The 20,496-nt window shown below is 50.4% G+C and overlaps 1 protein-coding gene across 7 annotated transcripts in view; it reads left to right on the plus strand.

Annotated features, from left to right (window-relative positions):
* Positions 1-20,496, plus strand: part of PLCG2 (phospholipase C gamma 2) — a 174,725-nt gene that overhangs the window by 128,777 nt on the left and 25,452 nt on the right. For all 7 annotated transcript variants that reach the window (XM_077890972.1, XM_077890976.1, XM_077890970.1 and 4 more), the window contains 11 exons: positions 1,847-2,027; positions 3,358-3,429; positions 5,291-5,400; positions 8,871-8,967; positions 10,282-10,348; positions 11,403-11,560; positions 15,121-15,223; positions 16,523-16,732; positions 18,052-18,197; positions 18,965-19,079; positions 19,888-20,055. In XM_077890972.1, coding sequence (XP_077747098.1) covers positions 1,847-2,027; positions 3,358-3,429; positions 5,291-5,400; positions 8,871-8,967; positions 10,282-10,348; positions 11,403-11,560; positions 15,121-15,223; positions 16,523-16,732; positions 18,052-18,197; positions 18,965-19,079; positions 19,888-20,055 — 1,427 coding nt within the window. The remainder of the gene's footprint in view (positions 1-1,846; positions 2,028-3,357; positions 3,430-5,290; positions 5,401-8,870; positions 8,968-10,281; positions 10,349-11,402; positions 11,561-15,120; positions 15,224-16,522; positions 16,733-18,051; positions 18,198-18,964; positions 19,080-19,887; positions 20,056-20,496) is intronic.

The raw sequence follows: 20,496 nt of genomic DNA on the forward strand, positions 1-20,496 counted from the left end.
AAGAAGCTCAGTCTGGCTTGACCTTGGTTATATTTTCCTAACCATTTATTTATCAAGTACCCTCGGGGTGCTGGACACATCCTGGAGGGCTTACCCTGGGCTGTCAGATGGCGGTCCTAACACTTGCCATGAGACTGGAACTCTCAATGCTTGGCACTGTGGACAGGGAAGCAAAGTTTCACTCAGGTTACCAGAAGGAACCAGACCCTAACCCACACTCTTTTTTTTAAATAAAGATTTTATTTATTTATTGATGATAGACACAGAGAGAGACAGAGACACAGGCAGAGGGAAAAGCAGGCTCCCTGCGGGGAGCCCAGTGCGAGACTCGATCCCAGGACCCCGGGATCATGCCTTGAGCCAAAGGCAGATGCTCAACCACTGAGCCACCTTGTGCCCTGACCCACACTCTTTAATTAACCTCAATACGCTAGAGCCTCCTTGCCCAAGGGAGCTTTTGTAAAAAGTTTAAAATTTCTTAATTATGTAAATATATTCTTAGAAAAAATTAAGACATTGCAGTAAAGGCTAAGCCCCTCATTGCCCTTCTCATCTGGGTCCTTGTCTTAGTAGAAAGCAGTTTTCTAACTGGTGTCTCCATGTGGACCTAAAAAAAAAGACCTCCATGTATATGATGTACCTGTGGAAAATACAGTGCCATTTTATGTGTGGGAATTCCTTTGCATTAAAAAAAAATACCAATGGGATCATACTGTAGTTTCATATTGTAACTTGTCTATTCAGCAGTGTTTTTGTTGTTTTTTTAAGAGAAATACTTAATAAAATATCCGTGCAAATAAGCCACTGAGGCAGAAATGTAGCACTTTTTTTTACAGGACATATTGAAGAAATGGCTTAACAGGATATGTTTTTTAAAGCAAAAAGTGTCTTTAAGGTGCAGTTTTTATATCTATGTATTTGAGAGACAGAGCACAAGCTTGAGAAAGGAGGCCTCACGCCCAGCACGGAGCCCAACAACAGCACTTGATCTCACCACCCTGAGATCATGACCTGAGCTGAAATCAAGAGTCAGGTGGTAAACCAACTGAGCCACCCAGGCATCCCTTTAACATGCAAAAATTTTAAAAGATGAATAGTTCACCCATGGTAATTATGCCTTTATACATTTTAAGAAGATGCTCTTTGGCTGTAAAGTTAGGGTCAAAATTGACTTTCCCAAATGTTGCTATTCTTGCTGATAAAAGCTAGTATTTTTTTTGATACAAGAGATATCAATAGGATGAGGCAATAAAAGATTGGTTTGCTTTTTGGGGAAAAAAAATTCCATGGTTGTTGTAGCTGGGCCACTGAAGATAAGATTTGGGCATCAAATGGCAGTCTTCTAGAGGAGAGATCAGCAGACATTTCCTGTAAAGGACCAGAGGATAAATATCGTAGGCCTTGCGAGCTGTGTGGCTTCTGTTGTAGCTACTCAGCTCTGCCGCTGTAGGATGAGCGGCCACAGGCCACACGGAAATGGATGAACGTGGCTGTGTTTCAATAAAACTTTACTTATAAAAGTGAGGGTGGAAGGGGGTATAGAGTGTGGACTAGATTTGGCCCTTGGTCGTTGTTTGCAGAGCCTGACCTGGACACCAGGACTTTCCCAAAGTCAAGTCCTGTAATTGGGGGGCGGGGAGCGGGCTGACAAGAGGAGCTGGTGGTTGAGTCACTTAGTATTTTTGTAAGAAACAGCTTTGTATTCTGTAGGACGACTCAACCTTGTTTATATATCTGGTCCCCTGAGGATGGGTAACTAGGTTGTTTCTCATTAGTGGAGCTCATATAACAACTGTTTGGTTTTTTGGATTTTGGTTGTCAGCCTGTGTGGTCTTTCCCCCTCCAGGGCCAGGGGCAAGGTGAAGCACTGCCGCATTCACCGGGATGGCCAGCACTTTGTGCTGGGGACCTCTGCCTACTTCGAGAGCCTCGTGGAGCTAGTCAGCTACTACGAAAAGCACGCGCTCTACCGAAAAATGCGACTGCGCTACCCCGTGACGCCTGAGCTCCTGGAGCGCTACAATATGGTAGGTGGCTGAACTCACTGTGGTTTGGTGGAAGGTCACTCACCTGCCTGTTCATTCAGTACTTTCCTGAGCACTTACTGCATGTCCTAGGTCCTAGGGACAGAGACCCTGCCTTCATGCTGCTTCCAGTCTAGTGTAGGGGAGACACCATAAATGAGATAAATTTAAAACAACAACAACAGATGTGTTAGATGGTGACACATACTATAGAGAAAAACTGGGTAGGTGGAGACATGGATACACGATGCTGTAGTTCTGGAAGGGTGCTCTGGAAGGAACTTCCTGGGAAGGAAGTGTTTGAACAATGCTAGAGTTGGTGAAGGAGTACGCCATGCAGCCATAGAGCAGAAGGAGAACAGCAAGTGCAAAGGTCCTGGGTCCTATGCCTGGAGTCACAGAAGAAGCCAGTGTGGCCAGCATTGAGTGAGCCAGCATGCGGGTAGATCTCATTAAGGACAGGGCTCACAGAGGACTGCATGGTGCTGGCCAGGCCCCTGGGAGACGCTGGCTTCTATTCTGAGCCACTGGAGGGTTCTGAGCAGAGATCAGACCTGATCTGATTACCACGTCTCCATTCCCTGTCACATGGATTCATTAATGTCTTGAAAAGAGATCCAGGGTACACCAGCCATGGGCCAGGCCTGATTCTAGCTCCTGCAAGTGTGGTGGACCATAGCCTACCTTGGGAAATTGAGGTTCTGGGCAGGGGAGCTGACACCTAAAGATGACGTCCCGGGCTGCGCGGATTCAGCGAAGCAGATAGCACCGGCAAGGTGCTGCTGGGGACTGCAGCCGGCAGGTCGGAGGTGGCCTCCTCGGGGGGCTAGAACCGGAGCCCAAGCCTGACAGGGAGCGGCGGGGCCGGGGGAGGCTGGGGGCAAGTTGGTTCTGGGGTCAGGGAGCGGCTGTGGCACAAGCCCGGGGGTGACTCAGAGGCAGTGACAGAGCAGGAGAGAGGGCAGGTGTGCTGGTAGGTGCGTCCCCTGTCTGGGTTTGCGGCCTGTGCCCGTTTCCAGCCATCGACAGGGCCTGGGGGTCCGGAGACCCGGAGTGGCTCTAGCGCGCCGCCGGCTCTCAGCGTGTGTGCTGTAGCGAGGGAGCGTGGTGCCTGGCACAGAGAAGGCCAGCACAGGGGTCTCTCTCATTTGGGGTGCAGTTTCCAAGTTTTGGGGGGCTTTTTAAATGGCTTCTTTCCATCTCTACGAAGAGGCATGAGTGGACTGGGAGATTTCCACTCTTATGCCAGGGGGTGGCCTAGAAGCCTTGTTCTGTGCACCCCCCCCACCCCGAACTTGGATGCTTCCATTTATTTTGCTTTGTTCTTTTTCAGGAAAGAGATATAAACTCCCTCTATGACGTCAGCAGAATGTATGTGGATCCCAGTGAGATCAATCCTTCTATGGTACAGTGCCACCCGCCCCCTTCATACCATTACCTGGTCCCTGCCGCACCCCCCAACCCCACAGCATTACAGGGCAAGGGAACTTCTGGGCAAACTTGCCTCCTCCCAATTTATTTTTAAATTAAATTTAATTATTTTATTTTTAAATTAAATTATTATTATTATTTTTTTAGAAGAAATGATTGACAGTGTGACATCTAGTTTCAGGAAAGAGGTTAATAGAATTCCACGTGAAAGCGACTGTGCCTTGCTAAAAAATTCTGAGGTTTGATGAACCACCTTTGGGCCAAACGACTTCTAATTAAAAATCTTTCAAATGTTTCTTGCTCACTGACAGAGCCTGTGGTGTTTATAAATTCTGTTTGGTTCACCGACCTCCTTGCAGTGTGCACGTTATCTCCTGTTCCCACCCTGGCTGGTGTGTGATTTCACGCAGGTGGGGGTGGGTTTTTGCTCTTGGCCCCCAGCTCCTCCTCGCTCTGGTTCCAGCTCACTCGTAGTTGGAGCCTGCAGAGGAAGAACGATAGTGAATTTTCTGTTGGGGGGAGGGTGCATCTGGTGCACCGTTCACGTACCCCTTCTTGTTAAGGAAGGGGCCCTGCTCGTGGGCTCTGGGGATATCCAGAGATGAATTTTTCTTTCTTTCCCCATCTTTTTTTTTTTTTTTTTTTTTTTAATTTATGGTCCTCGGCTAATGCCAGTCCCTCCCAGCAAGAAATGAAGACTTGGAAGGATGTGGGCAAGTGGAGTGTGTGTGTGAAATGATGAGGAGACTTTTATTAGAAGTAAAGAAGGCATTGGTAGCGAGGCTGACAGGGCTGCCTGTCAGCCGGATGTCCAGGATGGTAGAGACTGGTAAACTGAGGAACTCACACCCCATCTTAAGGGCAGCTACGTATATCCTGTTTGCCTGCAACTGCTGCCTTTCCAGAGAGCAGGCCAGGTCTCCTGGTTTCTCCCAGCAAGCCAATAATCTGAATATTTTATGTGAATTCTCCCCATTTCTAAATCCTGGCAACTAACCCAAGTGATAGAGAAAACTTCCAAGCACTAAGTGAGACAAGTAAAACACGATGGTAGTTGACTTTGATTGTAAGCTGCCAGACTGTGGTGAGTGCCTCAAAATAAAATCATTGCTATTATTGTGATTGAAAATCGTTTAACCATTTAAAAAAAAAAAAAAAAAACCTACTTTGAAAACAAGGCAAATAGCCCTGGTCTCTATATGCTCACTCCATCACTGTCTCACTCCATTCCTGGGTCTTTGCCTGCACAGAGATCTCTTCTACAGTTGTCCGCCCCACCTATCCACACCTGCCATTTTTCTGTTTCATTCACCCTTCGCTTGGTCCTGTGTGGGTTTCTCCATTGCTGATTTTCTTCATGACCATTCTTACTGAAACTGGTGAGCCGAGTACTTTAGGTGACACACGTGCATTACAATTTTAACTTAAAGAATGTTTTTTAAAATTAATGAATTTGAGAGCGAGAGTGGGAACATAAGCAGGGAGGAACAGAGGGAGAAGGAGAGGGAGCCCCGTGGGGACTCGATCCCTCGACTCCAGGATCATGACCTGAGCCAAAGGCAGATGCTTAACCAACTGAGCCACTCAGGTGCTCCTCAACTGATTTATTTCTGAGCTCAGCCACTTAACAGCTGGTTGACCTTGGGCCAATCCCCATCCCTGCTCCCTGGTGACTTTGGGGCTCCTTTGCAGTGCAGTGCCAGCCCTTTGCCAGCAGATGGCACCGTAACATTGGGCTGAAGCCTCCTGTTCCCTAATGAGAACCGAGGCAGATGCCTCTCCCTGCTTCTGTGGCCCAGCCTGACCTTCTCCTTCTTGTGTTCCCCCTCCGAAAGCCTCAGAGAACCGTGAAAGCTCTGTATGACTACAAAGCCAAGCGAAGCGATGAGCTGAGTTTCTGCCGTGGGGCCCTCATTCACAACGTCTCGAAGGAGCCCTGGGGCTGGTAAGGCTGAGGGGGGCTGGGCCTCTTGGAGGATGAACTTGACCTCTCCCTTCTTGCAGGTGAGGCTCAGGTGCTAGCTGAGCTCTGAACTCCTTTCTCTGCTGTTCTGGGCTGGCTTTGTACCTTCACTGAGAAGGTGGCTTGATACATACTCTATTCAGAAAAGCAGTTAAGAACCATCTTTCGTATCCTGTTCTATGCTATTTTATTTTATTTTTTATTTTTTTTTATAATAAATTTATTTTTTATTGGTGTTCAGTTTGCCAACTTAGAGAATAACACCCAGTGCTCATCCCATCAAGTGCCCCCCTCAGTGCCCGTCACCCATTCACCCCCATGTTCTATGCTATTTTAGTTATAACAGCACCTACCACCTCCTGACGCCTTCCGCCTGTGCTAATTGCTTTCATACATGGTCTAACCAGATGGTCATTACAACCCTCAGAGTTGACTATGCATATCCTCACTAACAGAAAGAGCAAATAGGGCTTTCCAAGATTGTACAGCTACTAACTGGGGCAGGCTCTTCCTATTACTCGAGCCTCTATGTTATTTTATATTAAAATTCTTATGCTATTGCTTGGTCTTGTGCAGTGGCCCCACCCTGGCTTGAAGCAGGGACATTTTTAGACTAGAGGTACCTAGATGTGTACCAGAGTTCAGTTACCTCTGCTCCCTTTCCACCTGGGAAAAAAAATTTGCTGCCCATCCCTAAGTCCTGGGTAGGTGGTTTGCAGGATTCTTTTCTTTTCTTTTTTAAGATTTTATTTATCTATTCATGAGAGACACACAGAGAGAAAGAGAGAGGCAGAGACGCAGGCAGAGGGAGAAACAGGCTTCATGCTGGAAGCCCGACGTGGGACTCGATCCCCGGTCCCCAGAATCAGGCCCTGGGCCGAAGGTGGCGCTAAACCGCTGAGTACCCGGGCTGCCCATTGCAGGATTATTTCTTACTGTAATGCAACAAGTACCTGCAAGATAGCTGGACCTGACTTAGAAATCTGAATGGCAGCTTGAATCAAGTGCTTCTTTGTGTCAAGAACCATTTAAACACTTCATCTGAAATAGCTCATTTAAACCCACACAGTGACCCTGAAAGGCCACCTGCATTTTACAGATGAGGAAACAGAGGCATAGACAGGTACACTAACTTGGCCAGGGCCACACAGCAGGCTGAGATTTGAATCCAGGCCTTCTGACTCCAAAGCCGATACTTCTCTAACTTGACTCACGTACAAGGTTTAGGGGCTTTCTTTCTTTTTTTCTTCCTTTTCTTTTTTTTTTTTTTTTCTTAAAGATTTTATTGATTTATTCATGAGAGATAGAGAGAGACAGAGACATAGAGGGAGAAGCAGGCTCCCTGAGGGGAGCCTGATGCGAGATCTGATCCCTGGACCCCAGGATTATGCCCTGAGCTGAAGGCAGATGCTCAACCACTGAACCACCGAGATAACTCGGTTCAGGGGTTTTCAAAGTTTTTTTGTTTGCTTATTTGTTTTTTTGAGCATGCCGTCTTTCTAATCCACATCTTATCTGGGTCCCCCAAGTAAAAAAAAAAAAAAAAAAAAGGGAGGTAACAACAGAGTGATGTGCTAAAGCTACAGGTGGGGGCCTGGAGGTCCTGTCTGCCCCCCTCAGCCCCCCCCCCCCCCCGTAGCCCTGGAGCTCCTGCCTGTAGGCTCCCACCCTCAGCTTGCCAACCATGATGTTCACCTGCCTCTCCCTGAGGGCCATGGCCAGAGTCTGGGTCTCCCCTGGACCCATGATGCCCCTTTCTGTACCCTGCCTCTGTTGGGGTCCTGGTTCTGTTTGTGTGGGTGACTTTTACCAAGTTGTGAGTAGATCTCTTTAAATCACATTCTTTTCCATGTGTGAAATAGCCTCATGCCTTTTCACATGTCTCATGTGGAGTGCTCTCAATTTCCAGGGCTCCTGAGATGGGGTGAGGGCCTGGTGTAAGTGCCTTTGGTGACAGGCTCTGGGCAAACTGCCCACTGAGATCCCCTCATTTCTTTCACTTTAGTGGCAATAGGACCACCTAGTGGCTGCATCAGCCACTTTGTGTGCATCCGCTCAGCCTAGCTCCAATACGGCTGAGGCATTTTTGTCCAAACTGGGATGCGTTTTAGAGCAAAAGGAATGCTATTGTTAATAATTATCCCTGGACAACAGGTATGAACTTAGTTCTGGGCAAACGGTACATATGGTCACCCGGGATATAGCCAGTCTTTGCCTGAAAGGGGTCTGGAGAGTCTGGCAGTCCTATTTCCGCCAGGCCACGGGATAGTCGGTCCTCACTCTGCTTGCTCAGATCAACAAACATTCACTAAATGCTTCCCACCACCCCAGAGTACTGATTTGATTAAAGTAGAGAAAGATCTCCCATAGCAGGGAAGACAGAAGTAGAAGCTAGAATAAAGGTACAGACTGCCTCCACAGCTGTGGGGAACAGATCCCACAGGAGCACGGAGGAAGAACACTCAGCCCAGGCAGCAGTCAGGGAAGGCTCCCTGGAAGAGGCATGCCTGAGCTGAGTCTCAAATGGTTAGTTAGGGACAAGCTGAATACAAAGGACATGGACCATGGCGTGGAAGCAAGACAAAAGGGTGGGGGCGACAGGCTCTCTGGGATGAGCGTCAAGTGTGAGTCTTAGAGAGGCAGGTCCAAGAGTCTCTGGGGGCAGGCGAAAGCATCTAGGCTTGATTTTGAAGGCTTTGGGAGCTGAGTGGGTGTGGCACGATCAGAGACGCATTCTGGAAAGAGCCCCCTGGCTGCAGAGGGTGCCCACAGGTGGGCAGTTGGAGGGAGTGGCCTTGCGTGCCTAGACACTACTTTGGGGGAAAAACCTAAGAGGGCACCACAGGTTGGTGGAGTGGAGATACATAGATCAGTTACGTCCCTTGTTATCATTGCTGTCACAGAGGAAAGGAGGAGGGTGGGGGGGGCAGTATTTTAGTCGAGTAGTAAGAACTAACAGTATTTGAGCACTTACTGTGTACTTCAGGCGCTGTCAAGAACACTCCGCATATGTGGAATCCTCTGGTCCCAGTAAAATCCTTTGAGGGGGGCACTGGGATTATTCCCATTTTACAGTTGGTGCTGGAGCTGGAATTTGGTTGCAGGCTGTCTAGCTCCAGAACCTTCCTTATCTCGCACTCTTAGCTCTAAGTTCACAGCCCTCCCTGCAGTGGCGTTGAGCCTGCACTAGACTTGAGCATTTGCCTCCGATATCCCCCTAAAGCATTGAAAACTTTTGGTGTCTTTGACCAAACATTAGAATCACATTCTGGGGAGGACACTGACCCTCCACTCACTCATCGCTCATTAAAAGAAGCAGAGGAGCACTTTGAAATGCTCCATTGTCACAGATAATGATCACCACCTCCAGCCGCCTTTCCCCCACCAGCGGAGGTGAGGGATCGTTAACACCTGCCCACGAAGGCCCCCCAGTGCCCTCTGTTTTCATCTAGGTGGAAGGGGGACTATGGAACCAGAATCCAGCAGTACTTCCCATCCAATTACGTCGAGGACATTTCAACGGTCGACGTGGAGGAGCTGGAGAAGCAGGTGAGTGTGGGCCACCGCACGGGGAGACCTGCCGATCCTGTGATCCTGTTCTCGGAGGAATCCGCGGAGCCGTCTCAGCAGGACGTGCTACTCACGCGGTCATGTGGTCCCTGCGGAGCAGTCCCAGTTGTCGTGGGTAAAAGTCACTGCGACAAGCCTGTCATGTTTTAATCACGTTGTGCTGGGCTGGAAGGCTTTGCATAGGCCGGAGGATTCCCTCTGGAGTGAAAATGGCCAAACGGGGAATTTGTCCTTTGCTTAAAGCAGCTTGCAAATGAAACACATTTAGTTTGGCCGCCAGACATTCCGGACGTGCCTGGTGTGAGTAAGCAGGTGGCCGTACGCGGCGGCGGATCGAGGCCCTCCTGGTGACATCGCAAACCTGGTTTCTGTTCCCTGGCCTCTCTTCCCCAGAGGACTCAGAGCATCCGCTGTTAGGTGACAGCGCTGTCCCAAGGATGGGCTCTTTGTAAGAAGGATCCCAGAGGCCTTCTGGAGCCCAAGACATTTCCTGAGGGACTTAGGGCAGGCGTGGAAGACTGCATGGAGTAAAGGACATTTGAGCCTTAGAAGTCAAGTGAGAGATCAGTAGCCAGACCTGCAGAAGGGGATTCCAGGTGGGGATGCAGCCTAAGCGAAGGTGTGGTGCTAGGAACGTGGCTTTGCTCAGCGTGCCGGGCCCAAGGCAGGGATGCGGCCCTCACCCCTACAGCCAGCGTTACCCTGGTGGAGGGGTGGGGGTGAGGGTCACACGGGCAGCGGCCAGATACAGTTCAGCCAGCTGTCCCAAGGACAACATATTCTCTGTGCACCCAGACCCTGGGATGCGTCAAAACAGGCAGTGGGAGGTGGAGCTGCCAGGCTGGCCAGGGCCTGGAAAGCCTTAAAGCAGATCCCAGAGCCTGGGCATGTCGCCCCGCCCCTAGAACATGGGAAGCCGCAGAAGGTTCTTGAGCTGGGCTTTAGGAGGCTAGATGGTCCCCGTTCATAATAATGTCAGAATAAGGGTTTAGAATGTTTTTTTGAAGCCAGATCCATGGAAGTGCTTCAAAACCTGTTCTCAAATTCACTGGGCTCATTTTTACAGACTGGAAAATGAACCACTGAACCTGCTGGCACCTGCTCACTGCTGGGTCCCCGTCAGCAACATGCTTCATTATTTAGCGCTCTCCCCACGGGTGTATCCTGTAATGAAAATGCATTTTAAACAGTTCCACAGGCAGTGTCTCTGCTAAACGGTGTGCCTTGGAAAACTGGTTGTCTTTTTATTATTCCCGTTAAGACTAACGTGAGTTATGTCTTGTTTCTTTGCAGATTATTGAAGACAATCCCTTAGGGTCTCTTTGTAGGGGAATACTGGATCTCAATACCTATAACGTTGGTACGTGTACACATAGTCTGAGCATGGATTCCCACCCACGTCCCCCGCAGCCTAGTGTCAGGAGTGCCCTGGGCAGGGAGGGTCTGCAGTCCATCAGTCTGTGAGCCCATGAGTCTGGGCCAGACGAGGAAAGCCAGCCCCTCTGTGACCATGGGACCTGGCTGGGGTCCCACGCCAAGTTAAGAGATGGAGAAGGGGCTGAGGTATTCGGGGCTGGGCCTTCACCTACTGCTCTTACATTGTCTGCATTATATTTTCAGAGCACAGGCCTATAGCTCAGGGGTTACAAGGAGGGAGCTTAGAATCAGGTTAATTTGAGCCACAGCTTTGTCACTACCAGCTTCATATGACCTTCCGTGTGTTACTTTCCCTCAGTGAGTCTGTTCCTTCTCCTGTAACATAAGTATAAAAAGAGTAGCACCTCTGAAAGGTTGTGATTAAATGAGATAGAGTGCGTATAATCCGCTTAAAATATTGCCTAACACACAAGGCTCAGAGATCTTAGCCAATGATATTCAGCAGATCATTTCTCCTCTCCTGGCCTTTTCTTTCTAGAAAATATTTTCTCTGAAGAGAGAGCCTCTCGCATGCCTGTCTCCTAGCTCTTGGTGGCTGCTGTGCTCCTGGGTTTGTGGCTACAGCACTCCAGGGGCCATCTTTCCTGTGTCTCTGTTTCAAATTTCCTCTCTCCTTTCTCTGGTACAGAGACTAGTTCTTGGACTGGGAAATCCTAAATCCAGGAGGATCTTATCTTAAGATCCTTAAGGATCTCTGCAAGCATCTCATTTCCAAGGAAGGTCACATTCCCAGGTATGGGGGTTAGGATGCAGACATAAGGTCTCAGAGAACACGACTCAGCCCATTCCGGCTCTCCGGCTGTGATGTAGGGGAAGAGGCCAGACCCCACCTGCCACCAGGCAGACAGCCCGGTCACTGCGGACCAGAACTGTAGCAGCGGCACTTTGGCTGCATACGTGAGAAAGGCGGCGGGGCAGTGTGAAGGCTGGCCTTTCTGACTCAGGCTGCTCAGGACTTTCACTGTTGTCTCCCAAAGTGAAAGCCCCCCAGGGGAAAAACCAGAAGCCATTCGTGTTTATCCTGGAGCCCAAGAAGCAAGGCGACCCCCCGGTGGAGTTTGCCACGGACAAGGTGGAGGAGCTCTTTGAGTGGTTTCAGAGCATCCGGGAGATCACCTGGAAGATAGACACCAAGGTAGGCACCGGGCTCAGCTGGGCTCATTTGGTGGAGGAGGCGGGGGTCAGCCGGGTGGTCTGGGCAGCGGGAGGGGCAGGCCCAGGGCCGCCCAGAACTCAGGGAAGACGTAGAGTGGGTTTGGGCAACAGGTGTGCCAGTCATCGTGGAGCGGACAGGTATACTGGCAGTCACCTGGGAAGCACAGTCTAGTTCGAACCTTCAGAAGGCTCAGTGGGTGTGGAGTGCTCAGTGATATTTGGGGCCTGTCTGACCCTGCATATCTTAACAAGAAGCGTTGTTTCTCACTTTGAATGTTTTCTTGTTGGTAAACGTCGTTCAAAGCAACCTGGGTCCTTCCCCGTGGCACACGCGGCCTGAGCTCACCTCCCAGGACCCGCAGTGCGGCAGTGGGGCCTTGTGCTTGATAGGACCCCATTGTGTTCCAACACTAGCGTATACTCTCAGGGAGGAACTTCTCCCCCAGATGGGAAGGAATACTTCAGGGTTTATCCTAACTGGAGCACTGGTATTAGGTTGGAGGGGTTTTGAGAAGGGTGATGTTCTGGGTAAGAACAGCAGGTTTAGAATGAGGCAGGGCTGGACCCCAGCAAATAACCACATCTCTGGGCCTCTGCTTTCTGGTCTGTAAGGTGGACCAATACCATAGTCACAGGATGCAGGGAGGATGAAATGAAATGATTCCTGAAGGAGACCAGGCCCCGTGCCTGACATCTAGCAGGAGTCAGGGACAGTCTCTCTGTCCTGCCAGGAGGGCCGAGGCCAGTGGTACCGTATCTCAGATGATGGAGCAAGGCACCTTCTGCTCTATTTTGTGCCTTTCCACAGGCCCTGGTGCTTCTAAGGCAGATCTTGACCCAAAGAACTGATTTCTAAGCTTTCTCAGGACCTCATGGGTTCCTTTGCTGACAGTTGATGATAAGTCTCCCGCCTCCAGAGTCCTGGGAGGGTCACTCCCTGGGGCCTGGTCATTTCTTCCTCCTTGGTGGAGGGCGGGCCTCACATCTTGGCTGGTCTCACTTACCCTGGAGTGAAGTCATCTACTTTAGAAGGGTTTCTGCTGCGGTTGGGCGGATGGGCATCTTTCGTGGCAGGGCTTGCCCTCTCCCTGTCCCCGAGTCTAGTCAGAGACCTTATCTTCTTCCCCAGGCTTGTCACACCCTCTCCAGGCACGTGGGACGGACCATGAGCTGGGGGGCCAGCATAGCTGGGCCTGTTTCTGCAGCTGGGGGCAGCTCCTCTCTGCCCTCCTGTTCCTCTGCTGTGGCCCGGGGCAGGGCAGGGGGTGTGGAGTCAGACACCCTGGTCCTGGGGTGCATGTTCTCCTTGTTGATTGAACGGTCGTCATCGTGCTCTGGATGGCACCATCAGCTGGCATGTGACATGACCCTCCTGGGCGTGTTCTAGTATTTGGGATTTCTGCCCCCGCTGAGAGCAGAGAGAGCCCTTAGCCGGTGTGCCTGCAGACCTTGTTCTCAGGCACCCAAGCCTGAGGATGGAGGGTGGGGCTTAGAGGGGAAGGATGCACAGTGGGTCCTGGCGTTCTCACTAGAGAGAAATGCACCTTTACTGAGAGGCTCTCCCCTCCTCGCGTGAAGGGTTCTGAAATCAAGCCTGGCTCTGCAAGGCTCCTGGTCTCCGCCTTGGTTTGCATTCCTCTTTCACTGTTTTTTACATCTGCTCATTCTATTATGTGTGAAGGGGAAGAAAACAGGTCAGCGGAACCCACCAATTCCTTCCCTTCTGGGGACAGCCAGCTGTGGGAGCAAGGGATCCCTCACCCCCTCCCCCCTGCCCCCCAACCCCCAGCCCTTGGGAAACCCACGCGGTGAACGCTCAGCTCACTGCCGGCCGCTCTGCTCTCGGCCACACAGCCTTACAGTCCCCATGTGTCCCTGGCCCCCTGCTCCGGGCTCTTGTGATTTTACCATGGATGCCCAAAGACCAGTCACCAAGATCTGTCTAGGTTAGTTTCCAGAGCCTGACCAGTGAAGTGGGCTGTAAGATCAAATTCTGAGACTGCCCCATGGGTTAAACCTGTAGGCCTGGAGAGTAATGGTTACACGATTATGAAGAAGTAGGATATCTTTTCATCTTGAACAGATGTTTTCTGCTAAGGTTGGGGAAAAAGGGACACCCCCTGACTTGTCATAGTTCTATGCTTTGTTGAGGCCAAATTTCCATAATTCCAAGTAGAACGTGTCCCACCCGCCCTTGTTTTATGCAATTCTGTTGACCTTAGGGGCACACATGTGCAGGGCAGTCAGAGTAGCCACCATTTGTGGCCTTACACACACCTGGTGGGGAGCCCTAGTGGGGGAGTACTCTAGTTAGCCAGCCTCATTTTATAGTTGTGGAAACTGAGGCATAGAGTATATGATGTGCTCACTGGGCACAGAGGGCCAGCTTTTGAACTCATGCTGGATTCCAGTTCCTGCTGTCATAATCAGGTGGGACAAAGCCTTTCTCACCAGGTCACCACCTGTCACTTGAACACCTGCTACCTCCACGTGTCTCTGTGAGGACAGCTCTAGGCACTAGTGGTGAATGGCACCATTCCTTTCCTACTCCTGGCTAGAGTTATCCAGGAAAGCTTCCTGGAAAAGGAATGATTTGGGTAGAGGCCAGAAGCAGGAGGTAATCTCGTGGACTGGCAGAGGAAAGATGACAAGGGTACAGGATAAGGGGCAGGAGGTCACTGCTGTGGTTCAGGGGGACCCTGGAGATGAAATCTGGGTCATTTTAGAAAAAATCTTCTCTAGGAGATGATGTGCTGACAAGAGTGAGGCCGAGTGTAGAGGCATCTGGTCTTCTCACTGGCCCGCTGTGGAGTGTGATTCAACCCTGTGTGCTGAGGTTTCTTTGCAAAATGGACACAAGTTCTACCTCTCGGGGGAGGTAGAGGCTACCCTAAGTAATATCCATCATGTACTTAGCGTGTGATGCCCAAAGCTGAGCAGCTCTATATATAATTGTCTCTCCAAGCTCCCCATTTTCCAGTGGGAGGAAGAGTCAGGATTTGGTGAGACCTGGGAGAGTTGGCCTGGTTCGGGGTGAAGCAAGTACTCATCCTCACACAGTGGACATCTAGTGGATAGTGCATCCTCCAAGGGGAAACGGCACATGGCTTGGGGCCTGGAGAGAGCCTGTGTCGAGAGCTATGAACGGTGAAGGCAGAGGCCCACTGCAGGGAAGAAGGTATAGGGAACAGCAAGTTCTAACAAGGGTGTGCAGCACCCATGAGGATGTGGGGTCATGGGTTTGGAGAACCCTAAGAGTATGGTTGTAGGGAAATGGATGAGAGCAGAAGGTTGAGAAGAGTGGGATGCTGACAGAGGGGACCCCACCCCCATTCTTGGAAGCTGGGTCCAGGTAGACCCCAGTTCTGGGTGGAAACAGCGTAGGAATTTTGGAAGGCAGGAGAGGAGGGGCAGGGCAAAGGAAAGCTTCCATGTGTTTAAAGGATCTGAACCCTCAGGAAGCCAGAAGGGGGCAAATGGGTCCCGGGGAGGAGAATGTGGGCCAGCCTCGGGGCTGACGCGGGGGGCTGCTTCCAACAGGAGAACAACATGAAGTACTGGGAGAAGAACCAGTCCATCGCCATCGAGCTCTCGGACCTGGTCGTCTACTGCAAGCCAACCAGCAAGACCAAGGACAATTTAGGTACCGTCTCCCCTGGCTTTGCCCCCTGCGTTCATTGAAAACCCTGCTTTCCTTTTGAGTCAAGTGCCGTCAGAAGGCAAGATGAGAGCAGCTCCTGCTCCTTTCCAACTGCTCTTTAAGCAGGAGCCTCCCCTCGAGTTTGTCCTCAGGATGGATGTGCAGCTGAATCAGGCCCTTCTGGTATTTTCGGGAGAAAAACTCTTGCAGGAGGTTCATTAGTCTCCCCCTCCTGCTTTAAGGGGTTACAGCAAGCTTCGTGGCTAAAGCCAGCACCTGTTTGTTTGCTCGCAGTCCTGGCAGCTAGAAGTCCAACTTCAGTGTCACTGGGCTGAAGTCCAAGTGCTGACCTGCTCCGTCCAGAGGTTCTAGGGGAGAGCCGCGCCTTGCCTCTTCTGGTGGCTGCCAGCATTCCTTGGCTTGTGGTCAAAAGTCTCTACCTCTCTAATACACAGACCCTACGTCTAGGGCCCAGATGATCTCCCCATTTCAGGCTCTTTAATCATATCTGCAAAGTCCCTTTGCCGGATAAGTTACACAGAATAAGCTCCAGGAATCAGGACCTGGAGGTCCCTGGAGGCCATTCAGCTTGCCAGAAGCATTCAAAAATGAATCTTCTCAAATTCTCCAAAGGAGCAAGTTTTTGACTTCCTAAGAGCCTGTTCATATTTTCTTCCCCCTTTCTTTGATCTTAAGAGTCTGTGATTCCAGGACAGAGGACCAGAGAAACAGCATTGAAAACTAGTTACCAGTGACTGGGCAGCTGGTCCCTCGGTTCCTCCGGCAGAGCTCTGAACTGGGCTCCACCAGACTCAGCGCGTTTAGGGGCTGGCCACCACAGCTGCACGTTCCTGTACCTCTCCTCCCACCCTTCCCTGTAGAGACAGTCCCTCCTCTCCCATCCCTGCCTGCAGGTAGCAGCAGGTGGTGCCTGGCTCCCTCATTTTGTGTCCACAGCATCTTTAATCAGGAAGCCAGGTCCTGAGCTCTCCCCTCCTGCTGATTGCCATGGCCATCCCTGTAACTGTACCAACTTTGGTGTTTTCGGGTACAAGGCTGGTGGGGGTTTTAGTCAAGACATAAATTACACTAATCCTAGACCAAAAGGGCTGTGGGAATGCTGGGATCCTCGGAGGCAAGGGCCCATAGCGGTACCACTTATGGCAGTAGCATCAGCACCATGGGACTGTCTTGCCTCTGAGGTCCCCGGTTTCAGTTTACAACCCATGCGTCCAGCCGTTGCAGCAGGCGTTGAGAAAGTGCATCAGACAGCATAAACGGTGACTCCCTCTCTGTGTGCAGAAAACCCTGACTTCCGAGAAATCCGGTCCTTTGTGGAGACAAAGGCAGACAGTGTCGTCAGACAGAAACCCGTTGACCTCCTGAAGTACAATCAGAAGGGCCTGACCCGTGTTTACCCGAAGGGACAGAGGGTGGACTCCTCCAACTACGACCCCTTTCGCCTCTGGCTGTGCGGCTCCCAGATGGTGGCACTCAATTTCCAGACTCCAGGTAAAGGAGCGTGGATGGTGGCATCATTCCAGGCATGGTCAGCTGAGGCCACCAGCATGACCTGCTGTCCCAGATCTGTCAGGGCTCACCAAGCATGCTAGCGTGAGGCCCAGCAGCTGGAGTCAGAGAGTGGCATTTGTATCTGGCAGGTTCTGTGATGGCAGGTGACTGACCGGAGCAGGGTGGCTTAAGAGAGAAAGGAGATACTTGAGCTCATGTATTGAAAAAATCCAGGAGTTCTGGGAAAAAAATCCAACTGAGCTTCAGGTACAGCTGGATCCAGGTGTTCAATGGCTATCTTCAGGGAACTCTTCTCCTGGCCCATCCTTCTTTGAGGGCTTCATGCTCAGACTCTTTTGGAGGTGTTCACTGCTGAGAAAATTCAACACGTAAAACTTTTACACCAATGGCAGCATAAATCACAGCGCTGTGCTCTTTTGTTGAGGGACATATTCATCAGTAGTCTCCTTTATACTGTTTTAATGCCTGTGTAGGATTCCATTGAATGGAAACCTAATCTATTTAACAGGTGTCCCGCCAAGGCACTTCCCTCATTTGCTATTACAGTTGGCCCTGTCCTCTGTAAGCTTACGTGAGCACCGCTTCACAGATGGGGGCATCCAGCGTCCAGATGGAACACTCAGAGTGCAGGCCGGGTCCTCCAGCATTGGCACGTGGGCCAGCTTTCCTGAGGAGACCCACAGGACACCTGCACCCTGTAGTTCCTGAGCTCAGACGCCTCACCAGACAGTCCTCCAGAGAAACTATGGGGTGGGAAGGCAAATTGGGAAGATGTTTGAATACACCTTTCCAGCGTGACTTCACCAACCTGGTTTTATCCGACTTTTCAATCTTGGTGCATCAGATAGGTACAAATTGACGTCCCGTTACAGGTAAGGCTTCCCTTATTAGGAGGGAGGTGAACCAGTTTTCCACGTATTTAGGAAGTATTTTCTCTTATGCAAACTGTTCCTGCTCCTTTCCTAATCTCGCCAATGGGGTACAGGTATTTATAGCAACATTATCAGATCACTTTCGTGTGTGGATCTTTCCCGGCATTTTAGTTAAAGTGATTTTTTTTTTCCTGCAGTCTTACGTGAAATTTAAAAATCAACTCTCAAAAAAGAGATTTAAGAAATTTTGAGCTTTGAGTAGGTTTTAGTGTCAGAATGGTGTTCACCAGTTGGGATTTTTTTGAGATGCATAACTTAACAACTGCCTGAAATTATTTTTGGAGACAGGTATAAATCACTCCCCACCTAGCACCGCTGGCCCAAGAGGCTACGTTTCTTACAGCTGCAGTTCCCTTTCCTTCTCAGACAAGTATATGCAGATGAATCACGCCTTGTTCTCACTCAATGGGCGAACGGGCTACGTCCTACAGCCTGAGAGCATGAGGACGGAGAAGTATGACCCCATGCCACCTGAGTCCCAGAGGAAGATCCTGATGACTCTGTCAGTCAAGGTAACTCAGGCCCCTCTGCCTAGTGACACCTGTCATCTTGTTGAAACCATCGACACCCAGTCATTGTTTCAGGATCTGAATTACAGTGCACCCTAGGGTCCTAGGGAGGGGACTTGTTCACCTCCCCATGTGACCTGGCGGGGTGAGGTATGAATTAATCTCTTGCTGGCTTCAGCAGGGTCTCAGTGAGGTCAGCCTCCAGCCAGAGGAAGAGGGAAATCATGAGAAATGGCCATTCATGGAGTAGAGAGTGTGTCTCACCAGTGGCCAGTTTTAGGGGGTGAAAATGGTTAACATGTTCTCTGAAAGTTGGATGAATTGTCTCTTTATAAGACTTCTGGAAACTATGCAAGGTAGAGATTTGGAATGCATTTATCATACGATTAAGGAAGAAAAAATGCTGCATATGTAATGAAAAGCCTTTTTTTTTTTTTTTTTTAAAAAAAAAAAGGCCAATTACAAAAACTACCACTTTGTCCTCTGTTCTTTCCTGGGCTGTCTCTGGAGGTAGTGTGGGCACAGGTGTGTGCGTGTCTGTGCTCAGGGGTGATGGCATGAGGGTTCCAATCCCACTTGTCCTTTGCACTCACTCTCCCAGGAAGCAGTGGGGTGTCCACTGCAGGGGGTGGTCAGGGCTGGCTTGGCCCCCCCTAGGGTCTGACTCCAGCCCCCAGGCTGAGCTCTGTGACACACCACCCGCACAGGATGTGCCCATGTTTCCCAGGATGGATCGGGGACAATTCTAGTACCTACCTTTGGTGTCCTAGGTTCTCGGGGCTCGCCATCTCCCCAAACTTGGACGAAGTATCGCGTGTCCCTTTGTGGAGGTGGAAATTTGTGGAGCTGAATATGACAACAACAAGTTTAAGACAACAGTCGTGAGTAAGTTGCATCATGTTGGGGGTTTTGTGTATCTTTATTGTCCAGGTCTTTTCCTTCATCTCTCATGCCTGCTCTGGTTCAGCTCGGGGAGGGGGGAACACAGGGCCCCATGATTAACCAGTGAAACTGGTACCTGGGACTGTTCTGGGCCATGAAGCCGGGATGGTCCTCTTTGGGACCCCTGCGCCCTTTATCTATTGTGTCCAAGGCTAAGCAGCAGAGACACAGAGCGTGTGGCTAACCCACAGGCAGCCCCCTAACCTGGTCATTTTATCCCATAGAGGGAAGTGAGGCTCAGAGAAATGTTTGCTCTTCCATTTGAAGCCAGGAGGAAATGGTCCATGTTTTAACGCCTGGGATCACTGCTCCTGTTGAAAGGCAGCCTGATGAACAACTCATGTGCGCACCAGTGAAATGGGCATTTCACGGGGGTGGCTGGTTCACCCTCTTGAAAGAGCCAGACCCATTTCCCCGTGGGCGAGTGGTGCAGCTCCCCTCTCTGTGATTGTGATCTCTTCCAAACCTACCTGTTCCTGCTATAGCTCCCCCTCCTTCCATACTCCAGGGAGCCGCGGTGGGAACTGTAGCAAGGGGACGTGGTCTCCTTTCTGCGCTTACTAAGGATCAGACCTGTGACAGCAGCTTTACCAGGATTGCTCCTGGAAAAAGTATTTCTTAGGTCTTGGCATAGATGCATATTTATAGGGCTGCTAAGGAGACTCAAAGCCCCTCTAGGGATAATAGAGGTGATTTTACTAGGAGGAGGCTGGACAGAAGTAGCCTCTGCTGAGCCTTGATCTCCTTCCAGATGACAATGGCCTAAGCCCTGTTTGGGCTCCAACACAGGAGAAAGTGACCTTTGAAATTTACGACCCCAACTTGGCGTTTCTGCGCTTTGTGGTCTATGAGGAAGATATGTTCAGTGACCCCAATTTCCTTGCTCACGCCACTTACCCCATCAAAGGAATCAAATCAGGTAAGACGTTTTAATTAAGGTGTTTGCTTTGGGCTGGCATTTCCTTCGGTCTGTGCCGCTGCCTTTAGAAAGAATGAAGAAGCATTTCACCCTGGTTTTTATTAAATTGTTGCAGAATGGACTGGGTGACTTGGACAGCTGATCACGTGGTTGTCACCATGCACTGGCACATGCACTAGGAGAGGCGGGGATCCTGGGCCCTTCACACTCAGGCCTCTGTGTGCAAAACTGGATTATTAGTTGCTTGTCTGCCTGACAGTAGCTTGGTCTCCTCTTGAAAGGCTAGGGGCTTTCGTGATTCATCTGCTCTGCCTGGCTGGCACTGTGCCCTGGTGGGAAGACCAGGGCCCTGAGCACCTGTGAGTCACAGTCTCAGATCTGCCTCTTCCCACGTCATCAGAGCTTCACCTTCCTATTCCGTAAAATTGGAATGGTTGATAA

The sequence above is a fragment of the Canis aureus genome, chromosome 3 (assembly GCF_053574225.1).
Source record: "Canis aureus isolate CA01 chromosome 3, VMU_Caureus_v.1.0, whole genome shotgun sequence".
Lineage (NCBI taxonomy): Eukaryota > Metazoa > Chordata > Mammalia > Carnivora > Canidae > Canis > Canis aureus.